The sequence below is a fragment of the Andrena cerasifolii genome, chromosome 7, assembly GCF_050908995.1.
Source record: "Andrena cerasifolii isolate SP2316 chromosome 7, iyAndCera1_principal, whole genome shotgun sequence".
Lineage (NCBI taxonomy): Eukaryota > Metazoa > Arthropoda > Insecta > Hymenoptera > Andrenidae > Andrena > Andrena cerasifolii.
Genome location: NC_135124.1, coordinates 5,912,621 through 5,932,736, shown reverse-complemented (window position 1 = coordinate 5,932,736; position 20,116 = coordinate 5,912,621). Strand labels below are relative to the sequence as shown.

The following is a 20,116-nucleotide window of genomic DNA, read 5'->3' as shown; positions in this document are numbered from 1 at the left end:
ATCGACAAACCCAGAAAATTGTTACAGTACATAATATCGTTCATGGAATCATCCACAATCATAACGTTTCGACCAATCTTTTTTTTTTAAACATTTCCGTGTGTAAAATTACCAGTTTTTTTCGAAGTTTGTGGTTCAAACTTCTGCTAAAACATGAGATTATAATACTTTGCTAAGATATAAATGATTCCATGAACAATATTATATACTGTAACAATTTTCTGCCCCACAGGTATAACATACCTCAAACATACTGCCAACCGTTCTCTGGCTGTGATTGATAATCGCCACGGCGTGTCCATCTTCTTCAATGAATTTTCTAATTTCTTCAATAATTCATTAAGGAGTCGTTCGAAAATATTCATAGAATTTACTGGCGTCGTCTTGTAATTCTTTATACAATGTAGCAAATTCTCCTTCACTGCCCCTTTTCGTCCACGCTTGGTGGACCCACAGCCTTCTCCTCTTTTCTACATTTTTTAGTCTTTGCACATTTTCTTCGTCTTCATCTTCAATTAGCGCAAGTATTGCTAATTCTTCCGTATCGTTCCGCGCCATAACTTTAATGCACTACCGACACACAGTGGTGTTTCCAATACGACAGGTGTGACACTCCCCGACCAGGGGGGCGGAATCTCCAGCAAAAGTTTTGGATCCGTATTTCAACGCTATCTGCGCTATGAAAGATTGTGTTTAGAAATAAAATTCAATATTGAGCCGCCCTGAAATCAAATTGCCCGCTCATGGCGGTCATGCTTGTAGCTCAAATCGAGTCTCGGGATCTCGAGCAAGACGAAAGTATCGGGATCCTGCCCGATCCCGTCCGCAAGTTTCCGGCCCGTCCCGAGTCCGAAATGTCGGGTACCTGCACACCCCTAGTGTAAGGTGGTCTCCACGTGCTTCCTCCTTTTCTAAGAGACGCCGCACAGTGGGACATTTCGGGTCGAAACGCAGCACTACGTCCTTTTACAAAAATATCAGCATACTGCAAAATTTTTTTACAGGTAGTTGATTGCACATTTGGGTCATAATGTAGCCCCGCTCATAAAAATAAATTAGAAGAAAAGCATATCAATTTCCTAGAATTAAAACCACAAAATACAAATGACGAAGACAAAGATATGGAGTTTTATAAACCACTACCACTAATTAAAACATTCACTGCCAAATAAGAAATGCAGTTCAGAATACAAGTTATGCAATGAATTTAAAATATTAGAAGCCATCCATTCGACCTACATATACGAGGCCTAGTACTGCAAACTTTTCAGCAGGTAGTATCATTTCCGCACTCCAATGCAGCGATTGCAATATACCAGGAACGCAATATGCATGAGTCATATTATGAAAATTTGCCATACTGTTTCCCACCATCTGCATAGACAAATGATTCAGAAAGTCCATCGAGGTTAGTGTATTCATTAATATTAGAGGAACTGCAGCATATTTGGAATACTGTTGGTAATTTGGAATACCAAAGTATCTAATAAATTACTAACGCTATTTAATATGTAACACCGTAAATTATAGGGGCTAATGTCCTGATAACGAATGAAATTTTTGATTGAACCGCCATTTTTACATTTTCGATTTAATTTGCAGAATAAGAAAACGTCAATCTGCAAAACTTTTTCAGCGCGTATTCAATCGTTCTAATCATGGTTAAAATATGTCGAAACTTTAGAGTTATACATTTAATCAACCCATTTGCATGTTCCTTCTATGGCTCCGTGTCAGTTTTGCGATAATTTCGAGAATACAAAGTGTGATATGAAATTTTAGGTTTCAATGCCATGTTGCTAATTCGGAATACCGAAGGTTAATTTGGAATAGTCCAAAGCTTGGCGATGCTTTTGTTTCACGCGTAAATAGTTACCGCCGCGTCGGCTTTGGCCATCGCTGGCCATTTATATTTACCTAAGATTCTTCCTATATTGTGATTTTTGAGCCTGATTAAATCATAAAAGCAAATAATTTTATTATCTACATGTTTTTTTTAAGTTTATGAAGTGCAGGTAAATTGGAATAGCGGTATTCCAAATTACCTGCACCTTAACGAAATCGATACTTCTTGTCATTTTTCATTCAAATCAAAGTTTCAGTTACTTTTTTGCTTTTTTATTATTACTGAGACTTTGAAATATGATAGTTTATTAGTTTCCCTATGATATTATGCAGTTTTATTTGTTCCCATCCTTTGCCGTAATTTTTTATTCGTCTTAAACAAACTGGTATTCAAAATATACTGCACTTCCTCTGCACTATTATATTAGAATTATTATTATTATCAGTATTATTACGATTATCATTATTATTATTATTATTATTTCGTATTAACATTACGTTCGTGTTATGCAAATTAATATTGCTTTATTTATTTAAAATGTAATACTTACTTTATTTCAATTAGTTTGCGTGTATTAAGAAAAACAATATTTTTCTGTCATCTTAAGGCGGAACCACACATTCGGGATTCGTCCAATACACTGTAAACGAAAATTGCAACTTCTGGATCATCCATCTTGGTCGTATAGATATGTTGTGCCTGTCGTCGACTGATGTGAGAAACTATTCCCAGTTACGAACGACAAAACCAATGCTCGTGTGATTGCAGCCTCAACGACCGTTGCTTCAACCCTCATGTGAGTGTTTTCTTACCGTAGTTTTCCTTATTTTTCTACGTTCAGATACTGTCCCTTGACATTCGGGTGGCTGGAATGCTCACGACCCGGGGGTCATCGCTTCCTGCAATGGTGTGACACAGTCGAGGTTTGCAATAAAGCTGATATTCGAGTGAAGATACGTACATATTCCCACCACTTTCTAAGTCCAATTTTGTAGTATAAAAAGAACTACGAATGCATACTCGGTGGTTCACTCCTAGTTCAGTACGGTTAGAAGATAGAGGCGTAGCAAGATCGGGTCCCATTCCTTTTCGAGGAATTACGCAGAAGAACCATACAGCTCGCAACAGTGCTATTAAGTATTACTTTAAACATATTCCTCTTTGAGACACCCCCCCCCCACCCCCTCCCAATGCACTATCCATTTCATTGTAAAGACCGAACTTATAGAATACACGTTGTTATTTCTTACTCACAGTTCTTTATTAGAATCCAATGAATATGTGAATTTCCAGTGAGAGATAAACCTACATAGATACATCTTAACCGCTCGAAGTGAATCACGTTTTGATGTTACGAGGCTAAACTGAGTTTTCGTAGTGGCTCCTGATGTTATCAGACACCAGTTCCATCACGGCATCCAAATCCCTGTAACAGCTCCCAGTGATACTCAGGCACCCGTTCATCCGATACTAATAAACTCTAAAATAATCACAGATTCTCGGATTTAAATAAGAAAAGTGGGATTTGTAGAAAATAATAGGGAAAAAAGTGACAAAATAGTTGTGACATTCCATTCTTCGTGTGATCTACAATTTTAGGCATGTGTACAACATGGAACAAATATTACATTCATCCAGTTTCTCAATGAAATGACCATGTCACAACTTTTCCCAATCACTTGTGGCTTTGCAAGATCAAGCTACTAGTTACTTTTAAAAAAAAAGTTCAGTATAATATGTGTTCCTGTGTACGTTTGTTTCTAGGAATAAAGCAAGAATGGCGCCACATGTCACAAATATGCCGACGGGTGTGCTATTCGAAGAGGATGCGGACCAGGAAGATATAGTAATTAAAACGCCGCAAGAGAAATACGAGATACGCATCGTCTGGAGGAACGTGATTATCTTCACGTACCTTCATCTTGCAGCGCTTTACGGATTATACCTCGTCTTCACTTCCGCTAAATTGATAACATCCGTCTCTGGTGAGCGACATTAATATTCTTAAAACACCATAGGTTCTTAAAACACTGAAAGTGCCAAAAATTAAAGTTTTCAGGAGAGAGAAAAAGATTCCCTAACTTTTAATTATTTAGAAAATTTGATTTGTTTTGATTGCTAACTATGCTTAAGTATACTATAACCCAAATACATCACAAAATGTTTTATTTGTTGCATTATATAGTCCAAATTCATGAAAAAAAGAATTGCATTTGTAGAAAACCATGTATGTAGCACCTCTTAGTTGTAGAGAAAACTGAATGTGCTATCCTTTAGTTGTCGAGAAAACCGAATGTGTCATTCAATTAAATTTGTAACCACTGTAAGTGTCAATCCTGTATACCTATTGCTTAATTGACTCTTACATTGTTTTCTACAGAAGCGTTTTTGTTTTTTTTTTAGCACTATTGGTAACTTATTTACAAAGGGAAATTGCATTAAAATTCTGTACTATAGTAGGTATACCTATACTATTGGCACGTAGAACATTTTCCGATAAAGAAAAATTTAATTTTGGCCTTTACAGTGTTTCCTGTATATAAGGACTCTTCAAATGTCAAAGTGGAAACTGAATACCAGTGGAACGAATACTATCGAGTATCATTGATACGAGTAATTTACGTTGGGTTAATTACATTTTCCAAAAAATCTTGATGATAATTCATCTAGATCTATTATAATGAAGCGTAAAAAATAATATTTTTTTTTATTTTGCGTTATTCATCAGTTAACATTGTTATAAATCAAAATAGAGCAGTAAAATAATAAACATTATCATAATAGTTAACTTAAATTTACGTTAAACTTTGGTATATAATTTTGTGACATCATACAAGATTGAGATTTGTACTGTTCGGCGATAAGGGAAAACAGTTTGTCCGGAACCAGGGGACAGTGAACACGTTGAACTTTTTTTTTTTGTACTGATTGTTTTTAAAAAAGTGGGCCATCTCTTCCTGTTTTACCCCATCATAGATTTGGGACAAAAGCGGAAAGCCAGTCTTGCTCCGTACTGAAGTGCTTAAAATCTGCATCTTCGTTTTCCTCTTCGTTCTTATCGTCAGAGACTTCAATTCCTTTGAAATTTAGTAGTAGGAAAGGCGTTTTTGTAAAAAAAAAATGCGTCTTGTACCCCTTCTCGCCCCTCTAACTATCCCAATAGCAGCTAATAGCAGCCATTTTTTCTTGTACCTTAAAGATAAGCCCCCTCCCCTTTCCAATGCGTAAGGTACAGTTCCAAAAATATCAGAGATATCAAAATGAAATTTGGTACAATTCAAATACATTCCAGGTACAGTTAATCCCATCACAAATTAGTTCAAATAATTTCAAGGTTGTCCTCTTCAAATGCGTGTAGTCGCGTTAAAAATGACTGAATGTGAAAAACAATCATGCTACAATGTCATCCAAATGTTTAATTAATAATTTGTAAAAAAAAATTCAATATGGCGATATTTTCGAAAAAGGACTTACAATTAGTGCTGCGTTTGTAGTGCGTCGTCATCTTAAAGTTTGCCCTATTCTACCCTTACTATTATTTTTCCACTCCTTAAAACCGCAAGACATTTCATGACGGGATTTCCTACACGCGTTAGGTCGTATGTGTTCGCCGTTTACGTCTAGACGCTGATCGTAGGTCACTTCCATATCATTATTATAATCTTTGTCACTTGAATTGTAGAGAACACGATGATATGCAACATATTGGAATAATTTTTCATCCTCCTGGGAGGAAAATGTAATTGACACTTTTGTTGATGAAATTGCATTCCGTTTGCGTCGAGACTGCTTCTGATGCAGGCGATCGTCAGTCGCGTGCGACTGTTGTGAACACAACATTTGAATATCGGTTATAGGAAAATAAGAGCATTGTCCATTGTTTCAGTATAAATGCACCTGACGCACACGTTTGTCACGTGCGTCTGACGCCAATAGGAAATCCGGTCTTACCCTAGCTTTTAGAATGTGTTAAGAAGTCAGCCTTGTTACGTATTTACTAAGATCCAGAACGAAAAAAGAATTAATAAACCTCTTTTTTAAAACGAACTGGTGCTTCGAACTTGTGTCCATTACGATTCTTATAGTTATGTCTGGAGTTCGATCGGATATGAAGCATCGGATTGCTGGGTGGCGATTGAGTGTCGGACGGCGTAACACTATGTAAATAATTACATATTTTTCATTAATAGTTACTTATACATATGATTAATGGTACAATTCAAAGAGTATGAGTATAGTGTTTGAAGTCACACACAACTGATACCCTTATAGACCTAAGAAATGTTACTATTACAAAAAAAAATCACTAAAATTTTTAAATTTTATCTCAAATGCGGCACGGGTTCCCGTTGCTCAATCACTTTGAAATTTTGCACATATCATTTTCTCACCAAGTGCCACTATTTAGGGGTGAGAGGTGAGACAAAAAAATGGAAGTTGAAAAAGATGAACCACCCTAGTGTACCTGCATCGTATATTGTTTTCTTCGTGCTTTTTTTACTTGCAGCATATATCATGTACGGACTTGGAGGCATGGGGATCACAGCAGGTGCTCACAGATTATGGGCACACAAAGCCTACAACGCAAAGTGGCCGCTCCAGGTCATATTGATGGTCCTTAACACCATAGCCTTCCAAGTAAGTGAACGGATTTGTCCATAAAGAAATTAGTAACTCTTGTATGAACCATATGATGATCCTGTCACACAACAGCGGGAAAAAGACGATTATCAACCAAACTGCAATTACCACTTGGAACCCCAAATTTGGGATTGCATTTACAATTGTTACAAGTAGTATATTTAATTCGAGTTAAACTTGTGGCCTTGTCGATACCATTGGAATTAATAAATTATTTTGAATAATGTTAAATAGACAGTTGAAAACAAATTGCAAGCAACTGGTCATCGTATGGTCAAAAATCGAATTGAAATAAACTTGAGTACTAAAGCCGAAATAAGTAAGCGAATATTTCGAATAAGTCTGAAAAGTAAAAGTCAATCATTTAGGAAATTAAAAATAATAATGAGTACAATTCTTCTGATTAAAATAAGATCGAAACCGTAAATGATCTCCTTACGTTCCACATTATTTATTTGCCATTTCTAAAGGCTTTAAGAATTTCTCCTCATGAAAAGTTGAAGCGACATATCAATCCAGAAGCATCCGCTAAATCGGCTAAATGAATGTAAGGGATGAACTGTCTTTGATGTTTATATAGAATAATTAGAATGTAATTACAATCAATTGGACGTAACTTAATTCTGTCTGATTTCTTTTTCGACAGGATGCGGCAATTGACTGGGCCAGGGATCATAGAGTACATCATAAATATAGCGAGACAAATGCAGATCCATATAACGCAAAGAGAGGATTCTTTTTTGCGCATATTGGTTGGTTGTTGTGTAGGAAACATCCGGACATCAAGGAGAAAGGCAAAGGAGTCGATATTAGCGATCTGGAAAAAATCCCACTACTTGCGTTCCAGAAAAGGTAGGATCGTGTTTTCATCATCTTTACGCGTATGTTAATTGTATAGGAGAAAGCTGCTTTCCGTGGGTTAAATCTTAATCTGTTTGTAGCTATGGATGCATACTTTGATTCAATGTGTGCGGAGGACGCATATATGTAGGTCCTCATCCAGTATGGTCAATAAATGCAACTGGAGGGTTTCCGCATATACATATAATGAAGTTGGAATTTCGACCGTAAAATTTTTTTTAAAAAATTAAAACATGATTTCGGTGCACAGTTTCGGTCAATTAAAAGAATAAAAGCTAATTTGCAAATATAAGAAGTATCATCTTCCGACGTTTCGGTCAATATTTAGACCTTTATCGGTGCCGACTCGTACGTCGCACGCTTCTATCAAGCATGTTACATATAAGCATACGCAGTATTTAGTTAATCAAACTTTCCTTGATAAAGGTCTAAATATTGACCGAACCGTCGGAAGATGATACTTCTTATATTTGCAAATTAGCTTTTATTCTTTTAATTGACCGAAACTGTGCGCCGAAATCATGTTTTAATTTTTCCGCATATATGTATATCAGCACCAAAAGGATTAAGAAGCATGACGAACGAGTATTGGATATTGTTTAAAAACTTTAGGAAAGTTCGCACAATCTTCCGTTTTTTTGGTTTGGACTTCTGTATGTAGTTGGAGGATCTGCTCCAGTGCATTAACTTAACAATTATTTTAGCCAGGCTATGCTACTATAGTAAGACATTAAGTAGAAATTTTATTACATCGAATACACAAAATTTCTTTCATCACTAGGTTTTTCTCTTCTAACTTGTTCATAGATGTTATAATAATCTTCCCTAAGATTTTTTTGCTAATTCTATTTGCATCCTCAAAAATACTTTATGTCCCAAGTTATAAAATGTGATATAGAGTGGATGAAAACGGTATTTGTACAGTAGGGTAGTTCAACCCAAAGAAATTATAATTGCCAAACGAGTAGTTTTATTAGTGGAAGGACGGTGTAAGTCTTTGTTGGGAGGCATCGTTTTTAAAGAACATTTCTTCATTGTGTGAACAGCGCTACACAGATAGGAGAGATGGATAATTCTTGATATAACTGAAAAAGGGAATACATACTCCGGTTAAAAGTAAAGCAAAACTGTGGAGTAGATAATTTTTTTTAAGAAAATCAATTTTGAAAGTGTGTAGCTACGAATGCTACGATACAATATTCGAAATCCATAAATAGCATACGGCACAAATTTCCGTAAACATTTAATTACAAATTCTTACATTTCTCTCCGTAAATGTTTCAACTCTCACATATTCTTTTAACAATTAAATTTTACTAGTTTATTAATTTGTACTAAAATCATTAATGTAATAATAATAAGTCCAATTGTAACGCATAGGGTAAATCCGAGAGACGCGGTTGGGCCGGAGAGTTGGTCGAAACAGTTGATTCCTAGAGATTTAATTGTTCTGAACTTTAACACACTTTTGCATATACACAGATGAGTCCGAATATAGCCACTCGACCAACTCTCCGGCCCGACCGCGTCTCCCGGATTTACCCTACATATTAGCTGGCCACACACGGGGTGGTTTCCCCGCGGATTTCATCCGTCGCGGACAAACCTGCGATCAAAGTCTGCGGCGGATCAAAACTGCAAATACCCACTAACATACAACAAAAGTTCCCAGACAAATCACGTTGGATAAATCGGTCACAGATAGAACTGCGTGTTAATGGATGAAATCCGCTGATTTATCCGCTGAAAGTTTTCTCAGTTGTCATGCAGACTCGAACGGAGTTGCACGAAAAGAAATATGTTTAAACGTAATAATAAAAAACGTAATTTGTGTTGTGCTATGATTGGAATACACATAATTGCCCAAAAGAATGCTCCTGTAAATTGTAAAAAGTGGGGGGAAAGGATTTAATTGAAAAGGACCGCCTGAGGGAAGCTATTTCGCCAGAGCAATGTTTAAATGTAATATTATGTAGGAATGAATGTGTTCTAAGAGAGTTCAAAAGTCGCGCGCTCAGGCTGGCAACCGGTACGTACGCCAAACTAGCCCAAACCGACGCAGACCGGTGCGAACCGTGGCAGTTCTGCGAGAACAACCGTTGAAGACAGTAGTTAAGAATCCTGGTGAAAATCGTGCATATTGTGAAAAGAATCAATCGGATCGAGCGTGGCTTACGACTTAAAGTTCTGTATATCAAACCAATATTCCTTATATACCTATATTTTTTGCAATTATAATTTAATAAATTCTCTTTAAATGAGATTATTAAAATCCTACAATTATAATAGTAAGTTTTCTCAGTTTTTTCAATTTCGATCTGCCGGTTTTTATCTGCAGGCAAAAACTGCACGTTAATATTGAACAACTGTTTTGTCACGCGGTTGTAGTTTGTCACGAGAACTGTGACGGTATAAATCGATCATAGACATGCACCACTAACATGCAGTTAAGTCCGCAAACTTGAAACGCGACGGATGAAGACCGCGGGGAAACCTCCCCGTGTGTGACCAGCTATAATTTCAGCCTTGTTGACGCGCAAACAGTTTTATCCTCTACTATATTTCTTTTTCATGAACGAAATAAACTGTTATTTGACTTAACATCTTTCCTGATTTGCTTACAGGTATTACTTGATCCTAACGACCCTGTTCTGCTTCGTTCTGCCAACTGTTGTACCAGTTCTATGCTGGAACGAGACGTGGCCGAATGCTTTCTTCGTTCTCGCGATTCTGCGTTACGTTGTCACACTGAACTGCACGTGGTTGATCAATTCTGCAGCCCATCTTTATGGGAACAAACCATATGACAAGTTAGTATCGCTTACAATTTATATCATTCAGCTTGCATGAAGTAGGGATAAGCCTAATCTAATCTTCTTCACCCCAAGTGCTTCTAAACAGATGTGCTGTCTGATTAAATTATGAGCTTCAAACCCTTTTGTGAAGACGTCACCATCTTTCAAATTAAAAATGGTACTAGTACCTATCCGTATCCGATTCCTTTTGGCGAAAACTGTACAACAGTCTACAGTAATGGCGACACTATCTGTCGCCACAAAACTTAATTTTAACATTTGGGAAACACTGTATTAGAAGGATCATCGAGCAAACGAATTCCAGCTTGGAACTCCGATTAAGAAATGTCGCGCTACTTTAACGAACAAATTGCCAATTTCAGGTTCATCAGTCCCTCTGAAAACTCCTATGCAAGTTACGCGTCAGGGGGGGAGGGCTGGCACAATTATCACCACGTGTTCCCGTGGGACTACAACGCGGCCGAGCTAGGTAACGAGAAATTCAATGTAACGACACAGTTCATTAACTTCTTCGCGAAGATTGGCTGGGCGTACAATCTGAAAGTGGTACCTAGTAACATAGTGCAGAAAAGAGTGCAAAGAACCGGCGACGGCAGCCATGAAGTGTGGGGCTGGGGTGACACAGATCAGGCGCAAGAAGACCGAGACCAGACAGTGGTGATGCATAGCCTTAAGAAGGATCATTAGAAGAGAGCAATCGGCCCATGAAGCAGCCGGTCAATCGTTCTCTCTATCCATTGAGGGTTGTTCGATCTTCAACATTCTTATTCCACCGGATACTTTACGATTTGTCGTCAAATGCCTAGCCTGACTTCATTTCTTGTAACTAATGCCACCAAACTTGTCAAAACACACGTAGCAGCAATAAACTTACGATGCCAACAGATATAGCAGTAACCAACGTCCTTTAACTTTAAACAGTTTCAACCCATATTTTTATTACATTTTTGTCAGCATAGTCTACAGATTTATGTATTAAGATTGTAAGGTTTTTTTTTAGAACAAGAAATTGTAAAGCAAGAAGTTTATTTATGATTTTCAGCGCCCCATATTTTTCAAAGACCACTAACAATTCCCTACACTGATCGTCTTTATGGGAGAATCGATGAATCATTAATGCTTTGGGCATTCGATCGGGAGCCTTTATTTCTGGCCACATACACATGTATTTCCGTTACGTACGACCCGTGAAATGGCTCGACGCGTGACTCACCGCTGGTGCTGATTTGGTGCCGGCGGTCGGAATTTAAACGGTAGGCCAAGGGGTTAATTCGATGTAAATCGTTTCATTACAAGGACATTATGGTTGCTTTTCAAGAGAGAAGAATAGATTTCACAGGAAATCGGATGTAGCTGACTTTTTTGTAGGGATGTAATGTAGGGTCCTACATTACCGGCAAAGAAGCCGGTCGACGGGCGATCGCGAAACGTGCCGCGCAGTCGAGACCGAGCAATCGAGAAAAGTAGCTGCGTGAGTGCGTGCGATAGTAAAAACGGGATTAAGTGCGAACAAAGTTAAATATTGGTGTAAAAGTGATTTTGGCTACGTGGGGCATACGGCCACCGTGATGGTTTACTTGCGGAAAGCAGAATCACGTGTAACTGCATTCGGTCCGAAGTAAAACTGATAAAAGCGCAATGAGACACCACGTGCCGACCGTTTTGATTTCAATAAATATCTCTTTTGTTACTGTCTAAATTAACAACGAAAGTATCAATACCCTGCCCCCACGTCTACATTTTCTACAGCCGCGTGACCTAAAATATTAAGTGATTTCCCAAATGTTGCTATTACTTCTCGGATAGTTCATCCCGGGCTCGTGCAAAGAGCCATACAAATAACAGGCCATTGAACCGTCCCGATTGTCGTAATTTCTTTGATTTCACAAAAAATGAAGCTGTTTTAAAGGTTGTTAAAGGTGGTTAAATTGTCATCAACTATATAACACTCCACCCAACAATATTGTGGAGGAATGTTTGGTGATTTGGACTTTCGTAAAAGAATGGCACACTCTAATAAGAATAATAAGTGTATATAATATATATAATATATATATATATATATATATATATGTGTTAAGCTACTCCTAATCTAGTCGTGCGAAAATTAGAATGCCCGGTTGGAGGCCAGACATAAACAATCTATACTATTATATAAAATTGAAGTTGCTTACTTTGAAATGTGGTTTCTCGAATTAATTTTAATAGTTTCCCATTAACAATATTTTAATTCACCAATAAACATACTAAATTAATTTTATTCCAACACCAATAAATTGTGCGTAAAAAATATTGGATCTCTTCGTTCATTTTCGCTGAATTACCATTAGCATTTAAATTTCCTGCCACAAGACTTTCTGCCATACGCTCTCACTTCCTTCGGACATATTTTGTAGTCTCTACACTTACTGTAGCAAAGGGCCACTCTATTTCTATATACGTTCTACATTATGTTGTTGTGATGAAGACACGTCACGCACCGCGCGAGCGTAAGGCGCCAAGACAATAGACGTAGTTCGCATCGCGGCCTCTAGGCGGCCGCGGCTCCGCGACGGTTCTCGCGGGCGAAGATGTACGGCCTCACGATATAAAGGCCGCGGCGAGCGAAACCAGGAGCAATGGTGCATGATAGCTATACCGTTTTACGCATAAATCTATCCGAAATAGGCGGAGAAGAGCAATCTTACGCCCTACCTACGTCAGAGAGAGGTGTCTCCGCGCTCATTAGGACAGAACACTCTATTCTACTCTGAAAATCACATTGCTATTGTTTACAACTCCCGCACGGACCGCGCCTTAAGCCGAGTTCAGAGACCTCTGAATGCGTATACGCTGAGCAGGCTGAACGCGCACGAATGACTACCACGGTGCCCGACACCGAAAATTCGCGGTCGGGGATCGCGTAGCAGTACTCATCGGCAGAGAACATCGAGAACTAGGCGAAGTCACTTAGGTATTTTCACCAGACCGCATCACGGTACTCTAGGATGACGGTCGTACCATTGAGCGGCTCGTAAATTATGTGTGGTAGGGGGGACACAAGTCAACAAACAACAACTCAATTGATGACAACTTAGACCACCTGGAAATGCTGTCCCCAGAACCACTACCACCGGCGCAGGACACAGGCCTGTCCCCTAAGCAACTGGAACAGGCAGAACGGAGCGAAGCTGCAGCACAACCACGGATCGAGCCCACAACGCCTTAACGACGAAAAACGGAACGTAATCGGGTACAGCAGGCCTTTCCAAGTAGGGGAAATGCACTCCTGAAACACATGTTTCGGTTCTCCCTCCACCGGTGCGCCTTCAGCTAAGGTGGGACGACTCCTACTATCCTCTCTCCGAGGAGACAGTAACGTCGCTGGGAAGCATGTTGGGCGCTTTAGGGCGAAAGTACCAAATATGTCAAATTTTTATAGGAAATTTCATAATGACTTAAAAATAGTAGGAAAAATAAAAATTTAAACTAGCATTTCAAAATGACTTAAAAAGAATTTAAAAAAATGTATTACAGTAATACAATAATCGTAGTGATGTCTTCATTATATACATGTTATAGAACTATGCATTTTATACACATTTTGTGTATAATATAATTTTATTCCATAATACTTTTGAATTAAATATCAACGCTTACAATATGAAATTTAACAAAATTCATATAAAATTCACATAATATTATACCGTTTTACTCTTTACTTTGTACCTGTACTTATAGGACTCCTCAACCACGTGGAAGGGATGAAAATAACGCTTCCCTGTGAGTCTCACTTGCATAACTAAGACTACGTGATTTCAGGTGTTTTGCTGATTGGAGAGCAAAACAACCCATGCACAACACCGTGATTCATACGGTCACTCTTACTAATATTCGGACACCCTTCAAAAACAGAATAACTTTTTTAAAATTAGATAAGTTATTTAAATTAAATTGCTTTAACTGACATGGACGTCAATATTTATAATCTGACAGAGGAAAAATTGCAGAAACGTTTCTCGTGGAAACGTAAAGCCTAGAAATATTATTGTATGTACATATATGTATGTAAAAAGTAAAACGGTATAATATTATGTGAATTTTATATGAATTTTGTTAAATTTCATATTGTAAGCGTTGATATTTAATTCAAAAGTATTATGGAATAAAATTATATTATACACAAAATGTGTATAGGGGGTAGACTGGAGGACCAGGATATATGTTGAGGGAGGAGACGAAGAGGGAAAAACTGAGGACGTGGGCGGGGGGAAGGGCGTGGAGGTACGAAGAGAAGCTGAACAGGGGAGAGGGAGGGGAGTTGGCCAGACTATGTCTGACAGAGGTAAAGGAGAGGGAGAGGGAGGAGAGGAGGGAGTTGTCAAGGTGGGAAATAGAGAGAAAGGAGTTTAGGATGGAGAGAGGAGGGAGTGAAGGTAACGAAAGGGAAAGGGAAAGAGGGGGGTACGAAGAGATGGAGAAGGAAGATAGCAGGAGACAGGCAGAGGAGAGAAGGGAAAAAATACGGGAGTCCAAGTACAACAGGTGGTACAGGGAGATAGTGGCAAGGGGGATACCGAAATACCTGGCAGCGGGATGGACTGAAAGGAGGTGCAGGAAGGTAGCGAGGTTTAGGCTGGGGAACGAAATGAGGGGGGGGAGGTACTGGGAGAAGGAAGAGGAGAGGAGATGCAGGATATGTGGGGGCGAAGAAGAGACGTGGGAACACGTATTAGAGAGATGTACAAGGGAAGAAGAAGGAGGGGAGAGAGGAATAGGGGAAATGATAAAGGAAATATTGGACGAAGGAGGTAAGGGAGAGGAATGGATGAAGAGGATAGAGGAAATGAGAGGGGAGGGGGAAGGAGTAACCGGAGAGAAAGGAGAGGGAAGGAGGGAGGGAGAAAGGAACTAATGAATGAAAGGAGGAATGGAGTGAAAGAAAGGAAATGGAAGTCGAAGGCGGAGGAAAGGGGAGGAGACGAGAGCGGAAAAGGCATAGATTTAAGAGGCGAAAACGACAGTAAATGGGAATAGAGTAAGCGCGTGGATGGAGAGGGGAGAGCGGCGGGCGAGAGAGCGGAGAGGGAGAGCGAGCGAGGCGAGTGCGACGAGAGTAGGATAAGGACATAAGATAAGGATAGGATAAGATTAGGTTAAGGAAAATCTAAAGGAGACCTGTAACCCTAAGGGGAAGCAATAAACCACATACATACACAAAATGTGTATAAAATGCATATTTCTATAACATGTATATATATTGTACAAAAATTTATAAAATAAGTACTGATTGTATTTTCATAAAACTGAATAAAATGTATAACACATTTGCATTGTACGAAAGTTGTTTAAAATATAAAATGTATTTATGTATTGTACGAAAATTTAGAAAATAACTACTACTTGTATTTTTATAAAAATGAATATATTTTTCAAATGAGAAGACATCACTACGATTATTGTATTACTGTATCGTTGTATGTAATACATTTTTTAAAATTCTTTTTACGTCATTTTGAAATGCTAGTTTAAATTTTTATTTTTCCTACTATTTTTAAGTCATTATGAAATTTCCTATAAAAATTTGACATATTTGGTACTTTCGCCCTAAAGCGCCCAACATGTTTCCCAGCGACGTTACTGTCTCCTCGGAGAGAGGGTAGGTAGGAGTCGTCCCACCTTAGCTGAAGGCGCACCGGTGGAGGGAGAACCGAAACATGTGTTTCAGGAGTGCATATCCCCTACTTGGGAAGGCCTGGGGTACAGCCTCGGAGGCTGATACTGGCAGGGGGTGGACAATCCAATGCTTTAAGAGTGCAGAAGCATAAACGCTAGTAATAAAGTTCAACCGAAGGATTTGTGGCCTTTGGACTTTGCCAGGCGACGAAACCTCCCCTGTCTCAAGATTCGGGGGTTTTCCTAATTTTTGTCTTGAGCGGTTGTGCTTTTTCGTCCGCTCGACATTTTTTACTCTAGAGAAGTTTTTGGTGTTAGATCCTTAAATAAACCATATTTTTTGTTGAGATTTATTAAGACGCGTAAGTTATTACTACCCTCGCGTCCCCACCTCAGTATGCCACTCGCGCTCTGCCGTTGTCGCGATTGCACTGGTGGATAGTGTGCTAAGATATTTGATTCTGATTTTTACTTTGTTGCACAAGTGGCAAGCTTCGAAAAGAGATGAAGACAACGAGTGTTTCTAAGATTTTTGTGAATGATACTGTGTGAGTTTTGGAAGATATTATGGGTTGTTTGCATAGTCTATGTGGGGTGGAATAGTTCAATATTGTATGTCATTAGAAGTGAATCGATTGGAAATTAATGCCCTTTACATGTATCGCTTTTGATTTGACTAAAGTGAGAAAATATATTGTAGTGTACAGGTTTGGGTAACTCTCATGTGGAATTGTAGAAGTTTGGGAAATTAATATATTGAAATTCGATGCAAATTTAGATGTGTTTTGAGATTATAATTCACTTGAAACTTCAGACACTAATTTAAGCTTGCTAAAAATACCCCCATATGAATACAATCAAAACTCTAATATTCTATAAGCACGTAGTATACAAGGTATATTTTGAATAATTCATGTAAATACACTGCCCAAAATTACCATAAAGCCACCATGTTTATTGATAAAATCTTATACTTATTCCATACTATTGATAACTTTGTGTATCATACGATTTTGGGAGAGTTAAAAAACAGCATATAGATCGGCTGGAATAATAGAAGTAATATTTATTTTAAAAAAAACGTAAAACTAGAATGTAACAAGGAACAAAGTGCGAAATTTCTATAAAGCCTTTTAAATAAATAAATTCAAAATTAACAATAGTTTTTTCTTTATTTCTATATTAATATTTAGTGTAATTGCCATTTCTTCGAATAATATAAAAAATGCGGTTCGGCATTGACAAAATCAAAGTTTGAAGTGTTTTTTTATAGACGCCCATTTGGTTTACCGCATTCCATAATTCCTTAATGCAATTATATTGCTTGCAATTGCCATAAACATTTCTTGCAAGTATTCCCCAAAGATTCTCAATAGGGTTCAAATCCGAGGAACAAGCTGGCCATGTCAAAACCCTAATAACTTTTGATGTAACCACTGCTTCGTGTGTTTCGATGTGTGAACGACAGCGTTATCGTGTTGATAAATGAAGTTATCGTCTTCAATTTCTTCTGTAAATGATATTAAAACCATTTCCAACAATTCTATGTACGCTATCGAATTCATATTGTGAGTAACCTTACATATTGGAGTCTTTGTGTTGCCTCTGAATGCAGCCCAAATCATTAATGAGTCACCACCGAAGTTACCACTCATTGCCACGTTTTTCTCCCTCCTCAATTCATGCTAATAATATTTATAGCCATCAGGCCCATCTAAATTAATTCTTTTCGTCGGAATATGTTATCTTTTCCGATAATGTTATCATTCGAAACTGTGCGAGGACACTCTGGGACTAATTGATGTTAATTCGCCAACATTAAAATGGCGCAGCGTTCGCCGTAAAATCGCCAGACATTCTCACCACTAGTCGGAGAATTAATTCGCTAGAAACTACTTCGCGTTTGTCAATGTTGTATGCCGGATACGGTAATTCGTATTAATTAAAGCCGAATTTCGTTTTGCTCGGACTTTTCGGCCCAGCCAATTAAATGGCGCGGCTATGTAGCGAGGATACAATGAGCGCCAGTCAATTTTAACACTCCTCGAAAATCGAATGAAGCCTGTCATCGAGTTGGTCGGCTTTAAATTTTTTTTAACGCGTTAAATTTAAGCTTGAACGAACGCGTATTCTCCACGCTGCAGCACCGGCAGTCAACGAGTGTCACGGGTTCATGCATGGAATGTATTAACGAATAAAGGGATATATTTCGTCCCATTGAGTGTTTGACATTTTGTCATGTGACTTATGGAACTCCTTTCTTTAGCGTGGCGCTTTTGTGTCTCGAGTTTTACTCAAACAGGGCCAACTCTGAAACAGGTGCACAAGCTGCATGCTTGTGAATGACGAGTATTTGAAATCGAAGATGTCCGTCTGATAAGGAAATTGGCACTTGAGTGATTGTGTTTTCCGGCGTGGAAAACCTGAATATCGATGAGGCTTCTACCACGAAAATATATGCATTATTCATTATCGTCGCGGTGCGGTTTTTGCTGGAGCTTTTCGCGGCGAATAAATTTTTGTAACGAATGAAGCGGAAGTGGCGCGACAAAATAATCTTGGATATGTAATATGACTGTGGCAGACTACATCTCTCTCTTTTAGGAATTCTCATATTTAAGGAAAATGGTGTATCGTGGTAACAGCGATTTTCTTTGAGGTGAGGAGAGCTAAAATAGAGGATAATGTGTGGGAAGCTTTTGACCAGGCTGGTCAAACTGATATTTTGGGTATTTTTTGGGGAAAATCTAATCTATATTTTCTACACCCATTTCCTTATTTTAAAAGTATATATATTCAGCAACTCACGGTAATTTTGTTATAAAAAAATAGTAAAAAATGAACGAATAATAGCCACTCTCGTGGAAGCTGCTTTTACAAAGGCGCGGTGCAGTGAACACGATTTCTCCGAGCTGGACCAACTGAAATCGAAAAGTGAAGAAGATTTTGTTAGTGTATGAGTTTATCTGGTTCGTGAACGAAGAATTTTTCAAAAAAATGATTTAATCATGATTTTTCAATGTCTGAATTGTTCGTTTTTGGTGAATTAAAAATAGAGCTTTCATCAAAAAGAAAAATCCTTCTTTCACGGACCAGATAAACTCATATACTAACAGAATCTTCACTTTTCGATTTCAGGTGATCTGGCTCGAAGAAATCGTGCCCACCGCTAAAAAAAATAGCTTCCGGAAGAGTGGCTGTTATTCGTTCATTTTTTAATATTTTCTTATAACAAAATTACTGAGAGTTGCTGAATATATGTACTTTTAAAATAAGCAAATAGTTGTAAAAAATATAAATTAGATTTTCCACAAAAATCCCGAAAGTCAATATTTTTCGCCTGCCAACTAGGCATGACCCCTTAATGAGTTTGCAAAATATTTTTATTGAAGGCCAATAAACATTCTTCCTATTAATGAGCTTGTGTCTTAAATACCTATCATGATATTATCAGAATTGGACGCTAAATAAAAATGTCCCTCTTACGGCATCTTTCCGCTGATTGGGGCACGTAAAACTGAGCCACTTCGGTAAACCCAGGAAGATTGATTTACTACGTGGCGTACAGTGACTAGTAGAAATGCCCCGTGCGTGGTCAGACATATATGAGTAATTCACATTGTGGATAATGTAGACACACTGTTTCAGTTCGACGGCATTACAAACACACTGCGAATAAGTAGACCATTTTAACATCAAACATAACGTCCAGGATATATAAGTTTGAAAACTTGTTGCTACCTTTTTCCCGTTCTTCCCTCGCCAGATATAAGTCTCCTTACACATCAATCATGGAATACGAATCTATGAATTGAAAAACATATATTATCATTAAAAAGGTCGACATTACAGGGAATTCTATTAACGCGGCTCTTGGCGAAGTTACAGAGCACGTTCCCACCAATAAAGTACCGCGGTTGGTGTACGTCAGTTCGCAATTACCGAGTGTTCCAGAACTTCCGGCTCGCAGCACGGGAATAAATATTTCCCTTATTAATAACACACAATATGAGTTATAATGCCATTCGCCACTCTGTGTGGTGGTGAGTTTACACCTGACGGGTGACTCGGTCGAGCCATCCGTCTGCTACTCTAAACGAATATACATACACAAATAATTGTATAATTTGGTAGAATTCTATTATTCCTGGTGTTCATTGTATCAAAGTCAAGCGAGGCTTTTTTGCAAATAAATGCTGAAAGGTCGTGATAATTCAATTGTTTCATCATTCATACTTCATCCGTCAATAGTAAAGGTCATTTTTTAAAACAGCTCTTTCTTTTGTAATTTAAATGA

At 38.2% G+C, this 20,116-nt stretch overlaps 1 protein-coding gene across 1 annotated transcript; it reads left to right on the top strand.

The window, feature by feature from the left end:
• The first annotated feature begins 2,823 nt into the window (after nucleotides 1–2,823).
• Nucleotides 2,824–11,050, top strand: LOC143371510 (acyl-CoA Delta-9 desaturase-like). Its single transcript, XM_076816745.1, has 6 exons — nucleotides 2,824–2,983; nucleotides 3,611–3,831; nucleotides 6,354–6,484; nucleotides 7,134–7,339; nucleotides 9,973–10,158; nucleotides 10,527–11,050. Exons 1-6 carry the CDS (start codon nucleotides 2,859–2,861, stop codon nucleotides 10,849–10,851), a joined length of 1,194 nt encoding a protein of 397 aa, XP_076672860.1. The 5' UTR covers nucleotides 2,824–2,858; the 3' UTR covers nucleotides 10,852–11,050.
• Nucleotides 11,051–20,116: the final 9,066 nt, after the last annotated feature.

What these genes read in the sequence shown, in the direction of transcription:
- LOC143371510 (XM_076816745.1), top strand. Translation starts at nt 2,859, where the DNA reads ATGCATACTCGGTGGTTCACTCCTAGTTCAGTACGGTTAGAAGATAGA. An exon ending in GCTCGCAACAGTGCTATTAA is followed by an intron (nt 2,984 to 3,610) that starts GTATTACTTTAA and finishes GTTTGTTTCTAG; the next exon opens with GAATAAAGCAAGAATGGCGC. An exon ending in TTAACACCATAGCCTTCCAA is followed by an intron (nt 6,485 to 7,133) that starts GTAAGTGAACGG and finishes CTTTTTCGACAG; the next exon opens with GATGCGGCAATTGACTGGGC.